The following is a 14,031-nucleotide window of genomic DNA, read 5'->3' as shown; positions in this document are numbered from 1 at the left end:
GATATCCACGTGGCTGGAAGTTTGTGTCTGAACGTTGACTCGGAGAAATTGTCAGAGGCATCAAAAGGTAACTCCGGATCCTACGCCATGCTTATCTAGTCAAATGTAACCCCACCCAACGATATACAGTAATGATTGGATTTGTTCTCTGATCAATGCACTTTATTCCTGCATGAATGGATAACCATACGGAGTGAACAAGGACAGCAGCATAAAAGAAAGCAGTTGTCGGACGACCATGCGCTACAAGCAAAATCACATTCCCAACCTACTGCACGATTCTCGCATACCCAGGAACCCACAAACGGAAAAAGAAAACGGTATAAGATTCATAATGTCCCAAATATACGACTGGCTCGTCCAGATTCCCATCAATGCAGACGACATGGAAGCGTGGGCCGAAACCCGTGAGGCGCACCTCTCGCACCTTAAACCCTACGTCTTGGACAGGACCGTCGTCTTCGCGGGTCCGACCCTCTCACGGCATCCAAAGAACCCCGACGACCCGCTCGAAATCACAGGCAGTGTCTTGATGCTGCGAGCCGGTACAGAGCTGGAAGTGCGGGATATCATCGCGAAGAATCCGTTTGTGGAGGCAGGGGTGTGGGATATGGAGCGTGCTCTAGTTCAGCCATTCAAGTGCGGTGTCAGGACTGCTTAATGTGACCTTTTGGACATTATCTTCAGCGAGGAGTCTAGTGGTTTCGTTTGGACAAGTTACTGTGAGATGCCGGATCTAGCTAGGATATCTGGAGATGTAAGGTGCCTCTGTTTGCTGCACCCCGCCGTAGAATTTCAGCAATATTAATAGTGGTCTTTACGAGCGTTTGCTGTGTACGTATTATTAGATGACTAGTTTCGAAATACTCCTAGTTTCTCTTTTCATCAAGTAACCTCTAGAACCGTTTCATTGCGATAGTCGAATGAGGCAAGTGCGCAGAGTGCAGGGCATGGACATATATATATTATTCGTAGAGATGAAACGGTCCACCCCCCCAGTTCGTAATGGGATCGAAGCCCAGTTGAACACTTGATTGACACCATAATTCTTTCATCCTGCCTGGGTCACCAACATTGATGTCGTAATGTATCCAACAGTGTGAATGTAACGAGTCTGCTGATGTGGTTAGTTATTTCGCGTTTTGCCCTAATTCAGGCGCTGAAGACTATCAAAGTACAATAGTGATCCCTTATGTCACGGGCTACATGAACAAATATATCGAAAGTCTTGTTCTTCTAGCTGGTGTGAATGTACAGTTATAGCATCCAAAAAGTTTTGAAAGAATTCTAGATAAACCGAATACAAGGGTTGTTATACGACTTGATATGACCAGTCGTAGGTGGTGCTGGATGTAGATCATTAGCAAGGAGAAATCACCAGCTGTCAGTTAATTTACAGTGATAATTCGCCTCTTGTTCTTCGTGAAATTACTAATAGAATGCAAATCACGCCTTCACCATAAGGCCCGGCCCATACTTAGCCATCCGAATCGCCGCATACATAAAAGCCGACACACAGGTCGGTACCCCTCCGAACGTCCACAGAGCATGCCAATCGAGCGAGGTCCCATTCCTCAGGATCGCGCCGCTACTGGGCCCGCTGATCAGGACACCTAGCGCGATGATCGCATATCCCATTCCGATGCGCGTCCCCAGTCGCGATTTGTCCCCCGTCAGCATTGCCAGACATACGGGTGGAAGGCCAATCAGCGCACCGCTCATAAAACCTGACAATAGCGCCATAACGATAACCGCGCCCTTGGAATGCACGGCCATCATACACAGCATCAACAAACCTGAAATCAAGGCGGCTGGGACGAGCAGGTTGAACGGGCCAGTCTTGTCGGCGAATTTGTTGGGGATCGTCCGGCCAAAGACGGAGGCCCCGTTGAAGATGGGGACGAGATAGAAGGCGAGCGATTGATCGGTGATCTGGTTCGCTTCGGAGTAGAACGATAGGTAGAACAGGATGACGAAGAGACCCATGTAGGCGACCAGCGAGCTGAACACGAATGCCATATAGCTGACATCCGTGAATGCGGTGACATCGACCAGTGCGCGGACCCTTGGCGGCTTGACGCGGAGCTTCATAAGCGATATAGGGATCAGCAACGTTCCCAGCGCAATGAATCCGATCACACGGACAGCCCAGGGGAACCCGATTTCGTTGATGAGGCGGTACAGGACAATCGGGTAGATGACGCCGCCCAGTGCAGAGCCAGACGCCGCGATGCCCATTGCTGCGCCCATCTTGGTACTGAAGTACTGCGGGATGATCGCAACACAGGAAACGAACAAGCAGCCGGTTCCGATTCCCACCACGAAACCCTGTGCAAGCAGAACCTGCCAGAACTCCTTGCACAAACTCAGCATCATATGGCCAAACACAACCCCAAAGCTGCCGACGACGAGGAGGGTGCGGAGATAGCCCTTGTCGTAGATAGGGCCAACAAACAGGCCCACGAAGAGGAGCATAAAGGCCGCGATCGAGCCGACCCAGGAGATATTGGACGAACTGGCCGTGAAGAGGTTACCGGATTCGTAGTAGGTCTGGTAGGCCCCGAAAGTGTTGAGGATGCCCCAGGTGTTAAAATAGAGCATAAAGCTGCCCAGTACGTTCAGCCATGCCAGTAGACCGCCGTTGGGGGGTGGAGGAGGCCCTCCAGGTGCAGCTGTCGGGGCATGCGGCGTTGTTTCGGGGGGAGAGGGCTTTTCGTCGGCCGGACCGCTCATCGTGAGTTCGCCAAGATCGATAAGTTGATACTTGAGTACGATAAATGGTTGCAGACTGTGGTAATCCCAGTGCGTGGTGCCTACGTCTGGTTTGATGGTGTATACATCTCTGATTTGACTTCTTTATACCTCGGGGGCTACTCGGGGATGATGTCGGAGATGTCGGAAAATCAACCAGATTGGGCTGAAGACCGAAAGACAGCAAAAGTAGCAAAGTAACTCCGGAGCAGCGAATCACAAGCGAGAGGTTATGCCACTTGTCAAGCTGGCAGATGCAGATCAACCGGTCCCTGTATTCTGGACTATGCTTAGAAACGCTTATGCTGGTGGCTCATGAATTGTATAAGACCCCGTCGATACTACGATGCTGGCGGACGGGCTTAGGGTCGATGGTCCGGCTGTCATTCGCGTAAGGCGAGTCAGATACAGGACCCTTCTACGACGAAGAGAGAGCTCTCCAACTTTCCTGCGGAGTCAAGCCAACATGACAGTGGGCGCGGACCGCTCGGTCACTCTTCACCTCCCACGGATCCTCTGCTTGCACGGGGGTGGGACCAACGCCAACATCTTCCGGATGCAGTGTCGCGTCCTCGCTCGCATGCTCCAGCCGTACTTTCGCCTGGTCTTCGCAGAGGCGCCTCTTGCTGCACTACCAGGCTCCGACGTAACCGCTGCTTACAAAGACTACGGTCCGTTTAAAGCCTGGCTGCGTGTTCGAGACGAAGACCCGGTTCTTGACGCACACCACATCGTCAGCAAGATCGAGGACTCCCTGAAAGCAGCCCGGATCACAGATGACTGTCGAGGGGCGACGGGAGAGTGGGTTGGGCTGCTCGGCTTCAGCCAAGGCGCGCATCTCGCCGCCAGTATCCTGGCCAACCAGCAGGAGCTGGGACGGCGCGCCGGAGATGATGCGGCCCGGCCAGTCTATCGATTCGGAGTGCTCCTTGCTGGACGCGGACCGCTCAGATGGCTTCATCCGGACTTACCTATTCCACCGGGATTTGTCGATGTATCCAAGTGCACGACGGGAATGGAGAGAGAATACGAGCCTTTCGTGAACAGCTCACCGTACCGCTTGCAGATTCCGACAATCCACGTCCACGGACTGGCCGACCCCAATATAGAACTCCACCGAAAGCTGCACGATCAATATTGTGATCCTCGCTCGACAATCCTTCTGGAATGGGGCGGAGACCATCGGGTGCCCATCAAAGCTAGAGACGTCACACCCATTGTTCAGCAGATAATCGCGGTGGCGCGACAGGAGGGGGTGCTATAGACGTTGTAGGCATTAATAAGGCTCTATGGGGATCTTTATAGACTAGGTGACACGTTATTATTTGTTATTTGGTATGTACTAGAATGGATTCTGCAACATTGTTCTATCGAGTTGGACCAAAAAATCCATTTAGGAGGCTGTCTCTTCTTTGAATCCAATGGAACTGGCAGAAGGCAGCGATTATCTCGGCCCACAGTGCCCTCGGACTTACCTTAACGATAGTTATTAGTAAATGGAATATCCTTGTTGCCAACGGTGGAGCCAAAAACTGTCTTGGGGGCGATTCGGTGAAAAGAAACACTAAAGAAGCCAATGAATCGATTGCAGTAACTAAAAAAGAACAGGAACGTTTTCTCGTTGAAGAACTGCCCATCCTGGGGCCGACAGTGATTCTACTGTAATTATACATAAGATATAATATAAAGAGTGTGCCAATACAACATAGTCGCTCAACCATACCTTTGCTACTTGACGATACCACCACCGAGTCGTTGAATATCACAGCACAGGCTGAGCAATAATCATGGTAGACGAAGCCCCTCATATCGCTATCATCGGCGGCGGCATTGTTGGCCTCATCCTTGCGGCAGGCCTCACGCGGCGCGGCATAAAAGTAGACCTCTACGAGCAAGCGCGCAACTTCCGTGAGATCGGCGCAGGGATCGGCTTCACAGCCAACACAGTGCGCTGCATGGAGAAGATTAACCCGGCCATTGTTAAAGCGCTGCGCTCTGGCGGGGCCGTCAACGTCTCGCTCGACCAGCAGGACCCCAAGTCTTACTTACGCTGGATCGACGGATATGGGCAGCGCAAAGAAGATGATCCAATGTATCAGACGCCTCTGCTGAAGCTGGATGCAGGAGTCAAGGGGTGGGAGACGGTGCGACGAGATATGTTTCTGGATGACCTTGTCAAGGTCATTCCGGACGGGGTTGTGCACTTGCAGAAAAGGCTGAATACCATTGAGGACGATGATGGGTCAGAGAGGGTATTTTTGAACTTTACTGATGGTACGAGGGCACAGGCGAATGCTGGTACGTATGCTATCTCGCCCTGATATTTTCTGGCTAATGGAGACATCAGTCATTGCTGCTGACGGGATCAAGTCCCGAACACGACAACTGCTCCTGGGGCCAGACAACCCAGCCTCCTACCCTCAATACACACATAAAGTGGCCTACCGCGCCCTGATCCCCATGGACAAGGTCAAAGACGCGATAGGCGAATACAAAACTCACAGACAGCACATGCACGTCGGCCCCAACGCCCACCTCATCCACTACCCCGTCAACACAAACACCATCGGAGCCACCGTTGTGGTCTCAGATCCCAATGTCTGGCCCCTGGACAAACCCACCACCGCACGCGCGTCACGCAAGGAGGTTTCCGAGGCACTGGCAAACTGGTCTCTCCCTGTCCGCAACCTCGTTGATCTCTTCCCGGAAGAACTCGACCAGTGGGCTCTTTTTGATCTCTTCGAGTACCCTGTTCCACAGTATAACAAGGGCCGAGTCTGCCTGGTGGGCGATGCGGCGCACGCGTCAAGTCCTCATCACGGGGCTGGCGCATCCTTTGGCGTGGAGGATGCGCTGTGCCTTTGTACCATCATGTCTGAGCTGACTATGGAGCTTCACCAACACAGTTTAAATAAGGCTGAGGCTCTGCGGGCGGCATTTGAGACTTACGATAAGGTGCGTCGGACGCGAACGCAGTGGCTAGTGAATAGCAGTCGGCGTGTCTGCGACCTATTCCAGCAGCCTGAGTGGGCTGATCCTGCCAAGAGGGTCAAGGCAGAGTCCTGCTTTGAGGAGGTCAAGGATCGTTCGTTCAAGATTTGGCATTTTGATTCCGCAGCGATGGTGGATGAGACGATTCAGGAATACAGGACCAGGTTAGAGTCCCTAATCAATACTGCAAATGTCATTGACGGATTGACGGCGTGAATGGTGTAAAGACTGAAATATGGACCAATGGCGCTGGAATTGTCACTAAACGTACCTAGCTAGGGCTTAGATTCTAAATTATATTATGAATGTTTATATCCCTATGGATATATGAAGAGCCAGCCAATTTTCTCCGCTCCAGTAAAATACTCTGAGCGCCAAACTGTGAAATGACTCAATCAAATAAAATTCCTTATTTCCTGTTGCAAATGTGAAGTAAAGTTAAATAACAGCCATAATGTCAAAATTGCCAGTATTAGAATCTTATTGTATATGGAAGAGAAACATATTTACATCCCAATATATCAACCTAAACTCCGTGCCCAAGCCTAGAATCCCTTATACAGTGAGTCTACTTCTGCTGCTTCCCCTCTTTCCACAAGGCCTTTACAGTTTTCTTCACAGGTTTGAAGGAGCTCTTCACTTCAGCCTTTAGTGCCTTCCTCTCCTCCTTTGACCACTGCCCAGTCTTCTTCGCGGCTTGGATGTCGCATAAATGGCTGGTTAGAAGAGCAGAGGACTTCTCAACCGTGCATTTTATGCACTTTGTCTCATCTGCAAGGTCATGGAGAGCAGCAGTCAACATGCGAATTATGTCCTGGGTGTATGGCTGCTTGAATTCATGGTCAAGGTTCGGAGTTTGGGAGGAGCTGTGGACAGTACAGGGGACTTTGGATCTAGAACCATACAGGCACTGTTAGTACATGCACGCTCCAAGATATGCTATGGTAAGGAGGGACTTACACCCTCTTTTCAGTTGTATCCCACTCAGAGGGCTTGACGGAAACAAAGGATGGGGGCTTCTCGTCCGAGGGGTGTGGGATAGTGGTCTGGGTCATCCTAGGTACGCTGTTGAGGTGGGTATGTGAGTAGAAGGGTAATTGACTTGTAGAGATAGAATGTGTCAGGGTAGGATAGAAAATGATCGCGTGTTGCTGGGAATTAGGATACCAGAGATTGGATGCGCTGTTTCTGGTTTATATGTACATTGGACAGTCCCTGTCGGTAAATCCAGAAAGGGTTAATACACCGGGCCGGAGTTGGATATAATCAGTCCGCCAAGAACTGACGTTTCTCCGTGTCGGATTTACTATATCGGTCAAGAACTGTATTAGGCTCGAAATGCGGCAGAAGGATGTGCATTGGGATTAGACTGCGGCATATCCGCGGATATCAGATAGCAAACGCTAATCCTGCGGATACAATATGGACATCTTATTACTATCCGCATTAGCATAATTATTGCTAGATTAACCCAACCTAGCCTGATACATGAGGCAAATTTGCTGATTAAGATCAGTGATATAACGTATTTCCCGGGTGATCCGTGGTTCCCGGGTGATCCGTAATTTTTCCATAATCTCGAACGCGTCAACCACCCTCTATCTTCAACCAACTATCATGCCACGAAAAGCGCGTAAAACGCGCCAGGAATTAATAGAGCAAGAAGGTAGGATCAAATGCGCCATAAACGATTTAAAAAATGGAAAAATTCGCAATGCTCAGGAAGCTAGCCGCATTTATAATGTGCCTCCTACAACCCTACGTGATCGGATGAAGGGCCACCTATCTCAACCAGAACTCCGCAACCAGAACCACAGGCTATCTCTGCTTCAGGAGGAAGCTTTAATAGCTTGGATAGTATCCCTGGATATACGTGGCGCCGCCCCTAGGCCCTCCCAGGTACGAGAAATGGCGCAAATAATCTTGGATGCTGCAACATCAACTCTATCTCTACCTATTGGCAAAAACTGGGTTACAGAGTTCACCAAGAGGCGCCCGGAGGTTAAAACTAGGTTTGTGCGAAAGATTAATCGCCAAAGAGCACTATGTGAGGATCCTAGGATTATCGGTCAATGGTTTGATGAGCTGCAGAAAACCAGAGATCAGTGGGGGATTCAGGATGAGGATATCTACAACTTTGATGAAACTGGGTTTGCTATGGGTCTTATTGCAACAATAAAGGTGGTTTCCAGAGCAGAAATGCCTGGTAAACCATGGCTAATACAGCCAGGGAATCGGGAATGGGTTACCACTATTGAATGCATCAATACTAGGGGGTGGCCAATTCCCTCTACCATTATCTTCAAAGGAAAAGTCCATATGGAGGGATGGTTTGATGAAGGCACAATCCCTGGCAATTGGAGGATTGAAATGAGTGCCAATGGATGGACTACAGATATAATTGGCCTTCGCTGGCTTCAAAAAGTCTTTATCCCGGCTACAACTGAGCGTACAAGGGGGGGGTATCGACTTCTTATTCTGGATGGACATGGAAGCCACCTAACGCCTGAGTTTGACCGTACATGCAAGGAGAATAATATTATACCTCTTTGCATGCCTGCCCATTCATCTCACCTCCTCCAGCCTTTGGATGTTGGTTGTTTCGGACCTTTAAAAAGGGCGTATGGCAAGCTTATTGAGGAGAAAGGGCGCCTGGGATACAACTATATTGACAAGCTAGATTTTTTGAAAGCTTATCCAGCAGCTCATCAGGAAGTCTTTACAGCAGAGAATATTCAAAGCAGATTCAAAGCAACTGGGATACTTCCTTCAACTCCCAAGGCAGTACTTGAAAAATTAAATATCAACCTGGGTACTCCAACCCCCCCTCCAAGCCATGGGGGTGCTTCAATCCCTTCATCACAGCTTGGTACGCCTTATACTGTGCGCCATGTGCATCGAAAAGGCTCTTCAGTTAAAAAGCTACTTTGGAGAAGGTCTAAAAGTCCTCCAACTCCTACCAAAAAAGTCCTAGATGAGTTGGTGAAAGGGTGTGAGTTGGCGATCTATAATGCCAGCTTACTAGCAAAGGAAAATTGTGATCTCCGCTCAGCTATAGAGAATGACAGGCAGAAAAAGGCTCGTTCTAAACGCCAGATGTCCCCTACAGAAGGTCTTTCATTTCAGGAAGCCAGAGACCTGATTTCGTTGAGAAATAAGGAAATAGAGGCAAGATGGGGGGGTTCTGGTGGAAGTGCGCCCCAACCTTTAGGTATACCAAAACGTACTCCACCAACATGTTCAGAATGTAATATTCAGGGGCATAAGAGAACCAGCTGTCCTAAACGTTATGGTATTTAGTTTATTTGATTTGAATCACTGTTGGTTGTTTTACAGGACTTCAAAGTTGAGCAAGCATGGGTTTTGATGGGAAAATTACGGATCACCCGGGAACCACGGATCACCCGGGAAATACGTTAACTATGCATGTTCTGGCTGTAATAAGCTTGCCAGCTTCACACACTACTTCTTCATGATACTATCATCTAACATGAATAAAATATATATTAATACCAGCCTTGTTAGATAAACATGCTATAGTTACTACATTTTGCTGGCTCTACTATTCTACTATGATTATCAAGCCATGATTAGCCAGTAGATTAGGAGTCCCAAATATAGCTTAGTATATTGTTAGTATCGGGATTCTCATGTTCAAACTGCAACTTTAATACACCCCTAAACAATATATTACATATAAAACATGTATCAATTATGCAAATTATTCATCTATCCATGGAATATCCAAATCTGCACTGCGGATATTGCCGCAGTCTAGTTGGGATGGTGAAGTACATCAAGGTCCCGCTCGATCATAACTATGTCTAAAAATAGCAGATGCGAAAACATCCCCCCTTTTTACGCCTGTCGCTATATTGTAAACTGTCGAAATCATCAATAAATCCGGAATAAACGGTACAAAGACTTGGCTTGGCTATGGCGCTATCTCACGTGAGGCGGCGGGTTACATGTCCCGAGCAGTGTGAAAAAGTCTCGGTGTTTCGCTGGAGCTCAAACTCAAGCATTTGGGCTAGGTTGTTGACCGGAGCCAGGTGCCGCAGACTAGCACAGATGGTGTCGAATTGCGCTGCGTTATTCCGATTCAACTTCTTGTGCGAGCGCAAGAAATCGGCACAGATAAACAAGGCAATCGGCGTGAAAGGGTGTACCTGGCAAAAGGTTAGAAATACTCAATGAGCACAGAGAAAGCGACTCGGACCCTGAAGCACCCCAGCTGTGGCAGTCCTTGCGCCAGGCTATGTATCGTCTCCGCGGCCTTGAAAGCCTTCTTCTCGTACTCCCTGCACAAGTCATGGTGTGGCACTGATTCCAGCGCGGTGAAGAGGACCAGAAAAGCAGCTTGCGCTAGCATCTTGGTAAAGATGTACTCGGGATGACATGATTCCATGTCAGAATAGGCCGCAGTCATTGACACTCGAACTTCCTGACAGAGGATGGTGTCGAGTGTCCTGTGGCGGACGAGGGATTGCTCGGATGATGGATGTATGATGCCTTCCACTTTGCACTGGCTGTGGTGGGAGAGGCAGCGCGCCAGGATTGTGACGACAACGATGGATTTCGCGTAGGATGATAGCTGTTTGTCGTTTATTCGATCCATGGCTGTGGCCAGGAATTCCGTTTTGACCCCTTGCTGGCGTCGAAAGGCCGCCTCTGGAGCGGGTAAACAGGTGAGAACCTTTGGATATTAGTTCATGATGAGCTAGAAAGCTCTATTGCTCAACAAAAAAAAAGAGACTTACCATGTGATCGTTCAAAATTATTGGGAGACCATTGACAAAATTAGCATAGCGATCCAGCGCGTAGGCAGTCCAGAAGGTCCTTCGTCGCTCCTCTACCTCGACCCAAGAGAGAGTAGAAGTCTTCCAGGACTTTGGGTTATCTATTTCGTCCAGCTTCACGAGATGAACGAGATGGAAACAGCGACTGGCGCTGATCCAGCCTTTCCGCGGATTTGTTTTGAGAATCTCATATATGGCTAACAGTAGACGGGCCTGCACCAGCTCAATGGGGACTGCCTCGTCTGGTAACTTCTGCTCCCAAGCATTCAGAATACAGTGTGCGTGTTCGTAAAGGAGGGGCAGGACTCCCTTAAATCGACTACACATTGATGCCGCCACGGTCCGCATGGCATATTGCAGGCATGCGAAGGGCTCACCTGTATCCAGCTCGCGAGCCGAGCGAGCGTAATACCGTTGCTGGTTGAGTATCGGGGCGAAGACGTAAACTCGCTCAAAGAAAAGGTCGTCTCTATAGTAAGCCGTCAGCTGCATAACCGTCTAAGCTAACGGGAAGGGGGCTTTAGGAACCTACAGATCTGCACGTTCCAGGGCAGACATCTGCACAGGAGGCGGGCCAGTGAGGAGCGGATACCCAACGCCTGAGGAAGGGTCCAGTTCTACTGGCTGCATGCCAATTTCCATGGGCCATGCCGACGTGGAGTTGGGTACAGTATCACCTGGTAGCGACAGTGTAGACGAAAAGTACGCGGAGTCCGGAAGGGACTCGATGTGTTTGCTCCACTCACTGTCGAGATCTACGGACGGGACTGACGATGACCACGTGAGAGCCCCAGAGGCCTGACCTTCCATGTAGTTGTTGGTATTGTCCTCTGACAAATTCAGCGAGCACTGGACACCACCGTCCCCATCAATACATCTGTCGTCAAGGTCCAAATTCAAAGACTGCTCTGCGTCCAAGACTGGCTGGGCTGCTGTCACGCTGCCTCCTTCCACATTCCTCCTGGTAGCCATTTGCGCCTCGGTGTGCTCGTTCAGTTGGCGTTCAAGGGTGGCTAGGTTGGGCACGTAGGATTAGTGAGAGGCTCTGTTTACTTATCCGTTACCGGGTGAGCACACACAGATGCGAGCTTTGAGGATCTTAACATGTCCTTTTCTTGGACCCCGCGGGCGACGAGCGGTGTTGACGATGCATGGAATGTTTAGGTTGGAACAGGTGGTACACTGCGGCTCTCCCATATCACAGCGCAGTTTTCGAGCACGGCATTCCTCGCAGGCGATGGCATTCTGCTGTCGACGGCCCGTGCTTGATGCGGGTGCATTGGGAATCATTGGAGTTATCGGTCGAAGTTCGAGCATGTGATAATCTAGAGGTAAAATAGATAAGGTGTGACGCACGCAGTTGTATTTGTAGTGATGGGACTCAGTCTTACCCGTAGAATGAAAGATTGAGCTCGACGCAGCTGCTAAGAGTCTCACTCGCGTTCTAGTAATACCGAGTATGCACAACCCTGCGTCGGGGATGATGGCCTTGATAGAAGATTCATGCTAGCATGCAAGACTGTGATGAAAGAACCTTTAATTAGTGCCACCAGGCTCCACGTGCGGCTGTAACACCGCCATTAACCACTGCAATTAGGCCTCCCATGTTTCCTTCCTAATAAGGAAGGCAAAAGCAAGCTGAAAGGTCCCTGAGAGCCTTCTATATCAGGCCAACAGTATCTTCAGTTCTTTAAGTAATCCAGTTTATTCCCTTTACTATGAAAAACCCTACATATCTGAACATTCCTAATCTTTTTTTTGAACCCAAGGACCTCTAAGGGTCTCTTCTTGCTTATTCTCTTGATTTGCAGTCGTATGGAGAAGGAATCTCAGAGCGGTGACGCCGCCCCAAATTGATACCCACCCTGACATAAATTTACTATATAAGCTAATGCAGGACGTTTGCTAGCGCCGCCCAGGCGCGGTCTCTGCGGCCGGGCGGGCTTGGCCCGCCTCTCCAAAGTTGGCACTGACATGCTTTTGGCCCCCACCTGGGGCTTCCGGTGTTCTAGGCGTCACCAGGTTATGTGGCGGCCGCGGGACTGCCGGGACGGACCAAGGTATCTGTGTCGGATAGGCTAGCTATATAGGTGCAATGCAGGCACAGCAGACGATAGGGCATGATTAAAATGACCTTCTAGTCCCAGTTGGGAGGATTCTTGCCTGGACACGTTCTCTTGCAAGTTTAATCAAGCCTTCTAGGTTAGAGATCTTGCGTTCGAATTCAGCTGTGGATATTTAACCAAGAGGATTGGTTTCACAACGCCAAAGTGTCCTGCAGGCTTGTGGTTCCGAGGGCCTGCACGGGTGGGGGTCCCGCTCTGTCAGGAAGCGAATGATGAAAGCCAGTGACACCAATACGGCACAGATGTTTCACCACAGCTGAAGAGAGGAGATGTTCCGAACCGAGCATCCTGCCAAGATGAAGATCTGCTTGCCATCTGTAGGGACACGGAATATGCCAGGGACGTCAATAACTGTTAGATGGTTTTGCTACCATAGATGTTATTAATTTAGTGATAAAGCAGGTGGAAGCTAACCTCGGGTCCGCTGATTTCGATCTTAAGAATGTCCCGGCTAAACGCGCCGACGCCAGTATCTGAGCCATCTGTGCTCATACGGATGTCCATCACACGGTGAGCCTAAAATGAAGGTCAGTTAATGCTGCCTCTAGACAGCTATGCACATAAAGTACCTCATCAAAAATCTTAGCAAGCTCATTGTTATCAATCTCCGTAAGGCGGCGCTGAAACTTAAGCAGGCGCAACTTGAGCGCTTTGTCTGTATCGGAACGAGGAATAATGGATATGAAGACACTCTTCTGGGGTTCATTGTGGCATGTAATCTGCGCTGTGTAGCAAGTGCAAAGGCCCGCACCACAAGGGAAAGAAAATCTGGTTAAGTTCTCAAGGACAGAGCTTTTTCCAGATGACTGGTCTCCGACAATAACGAGCTGTTATAAATGTTAGATAGTTTCATGTAGGCAAGGAACTGGTTTTCCTGAATTACCTGAGGGAGAGGGATAATCAAGCCAACATTCAGCTCTCTTAACTGATTGATCTTGGCCAAGATGGCCTGGTCTGTCAGACAAGACTCAGTTTCCATAATAAGTAGTATCTATCAGAAGCATGTACTTCAGTTGAGTGTGAGCCACAATAGAATGGACAGTTAGAAAGGGCCTGGCTTGATGGGTGACATGCTCAATTTATATCCCTGGCATCTGAGTTAACCCTCTGGTTGAAATCAACCAATGCTCCAATGCAGGTGTTTGAACAGCAAGGCAAACAACAAAACATGTCCAATGCTGTCTTTGCCGCCATCTCTACCAGTCTATGGATTCTACTGTGAAAGATGTTAACAGTAAAGCAAGCACAACTTGATCTAATATCACTAGCCAGCTTGCTGCTAATTATAAATAGATAGCTAAATTAGTTTGCTGCTGTTAAGGGACGTATATAGACGGATCTTCCTATCTAAACGTGCCGTATGT

The 14,031-nt window shown here is 49.3% G+C and overlaps 8 protein-coding genes across 8 annotated transcripts, besides 1 other annotated feature; 4 read left to right on the top strand and 4 right to left on the bottom strand.

The window, feature by feature from the left end:
- Window positions 1-14,031: part of a sequence feature (contig 1.7 1..773302(-1)) that runs on past both edges of the window.
- On the top strand, window positions 335-661 carry ANIA_00527 (YciI family protein; the record flags this gene model as incomplete). The annotated part of the gene is made up of 1 exon (XM_653039.1): window positions 335-661. One exon carries the CDS (start codon window positions 335-337, stop codon window positions 659-661), a length of 327 nt encoding a protein of 108 aa, XP_658131.1.
- ANIA_00528 (uncharacterized protein) lies at window positions 1,447-2,733 on the bottom strand (the record flags this gene model as incomplete). Its single annotated transcript, XM_653040.1, has 1 exon — window positions 1,447-2,733. One exon carries the CDS (start codon window positions 2,731-2,733, stop codon window positions 1,447-1,449), a length of 1,287 nt encoding a protein of 428 aa, XP_658132.1.
- On the top strand, window positions 3,218-4,015 carry ANIA_00529 (uncharacterized protein; the record flags this gene model as incomplete). Its single annotated transcript, XM_653041.1, has 1 exon — window positions 3,218-4,015. The coding sequence occupies one exon, from the start codon at window positions 3,218-3,220 to the stop codon at window positions 4,013-4,015; it is 798 nt and encodes a 265-aa protein (XP_658133.1).
- On the top strand, window positions 4,539-5,958 carry ANIA_00530 (uncharacterized protein; the record flags this gene model as incomplete). The annotated part of the gene is made up of 3 exons (XM_653042.1): window positions 4,539-5,049; window positions 5,099-5,706; window positions 5,770-5,958. 3 exons carry the CDS (start codon window positions 4,539-4,541, stop codon window positions 5,956-5,958), a joined length of 1,308 nt encoding a protein of 435 aa, XP_658134.1.
- On the bottom strand, window positions 6,311-6,797 carry ANIA_00531 (uncharacterized protein; the record flags this gene model as incomplete). Its single annotated transcript, XM_653043.1, has 2 exons — window positions 6,311-6,635; window positions 6,703-6,797. The coding sequence occupies 2 exons, from the start codon at window positions 6,795-6,797 to the stop codon at window positions 6,311-6,313; spliced, it is 420 nt and encodes a 139-aa protein (XP_658135.1).
- Window positions 7,360-8,684, top strand: ANIA_00532 (uncharacterized protein; the record flags this gene model as incomplete). The annotated part of the gene is made up of 2 exons (XM_653044.1): window positions 7,360-8,611; window positions 8,665-8,684. 2 exons carry the CDS (start codon window positions 7,360-7,362, stop codon window positions 8,682-8,684), a joined length of 1,272 nt encoding a protein of 423 aa, XP_658136.1.
- Window positions 9,690-11,858, bottom strand: ANIA_00533 (uncharacterized protein; the record flags this gene model as incomplete). Its single annotated transcript, XM_653045.1, has 5 exons — window positions 9,690-9,911; window positions 9,962-10,438; window positions 10,503-11,010; window positions 11,074-11,554; window positions 11,621-11,858. The coding sequence occupies 5 exons, from the start codon at window positions 11,856-11,858 to the stop codon at window positions 9,690-9,692; spliced, it is 1,926 nt and encodes a 641-aa protein (XP_658137.1).
- On the bottom strand, window positions 12,915-13,646 carry ANIA_00534 (uncharacterized protein; the record flags this gene model as incomplete). Its single annotated transcript, XM_653046.1, has 4 exons — window positions 12,915-13,034; window positions 13,082-13,183; window positions 13,237-13,494; window positions 13,551-13,646. 4 exons carry the CDS (start codon window positions 13,644-13,646, stop codon window positions 12,915-12,917), a joined length of 576 nt encoding a protein of 191 aa, XP_658138.1.

Source organism: Aspergillus nidulans, chromosome VIII (assembly GCF_000011425.1).
Source record: "Aspergillus nidulans FGSC A4 chromosome VIII".
NCBI lineage: Eukaryota > Fungi > Ascomycota > Eurotiomycetes > Eurotiales > Aspergillaceae > Aspergillus > Aspergillus nidulans.
This window is presented reverse-complemented; position numbering and strand designations above follow the sequence as displayed.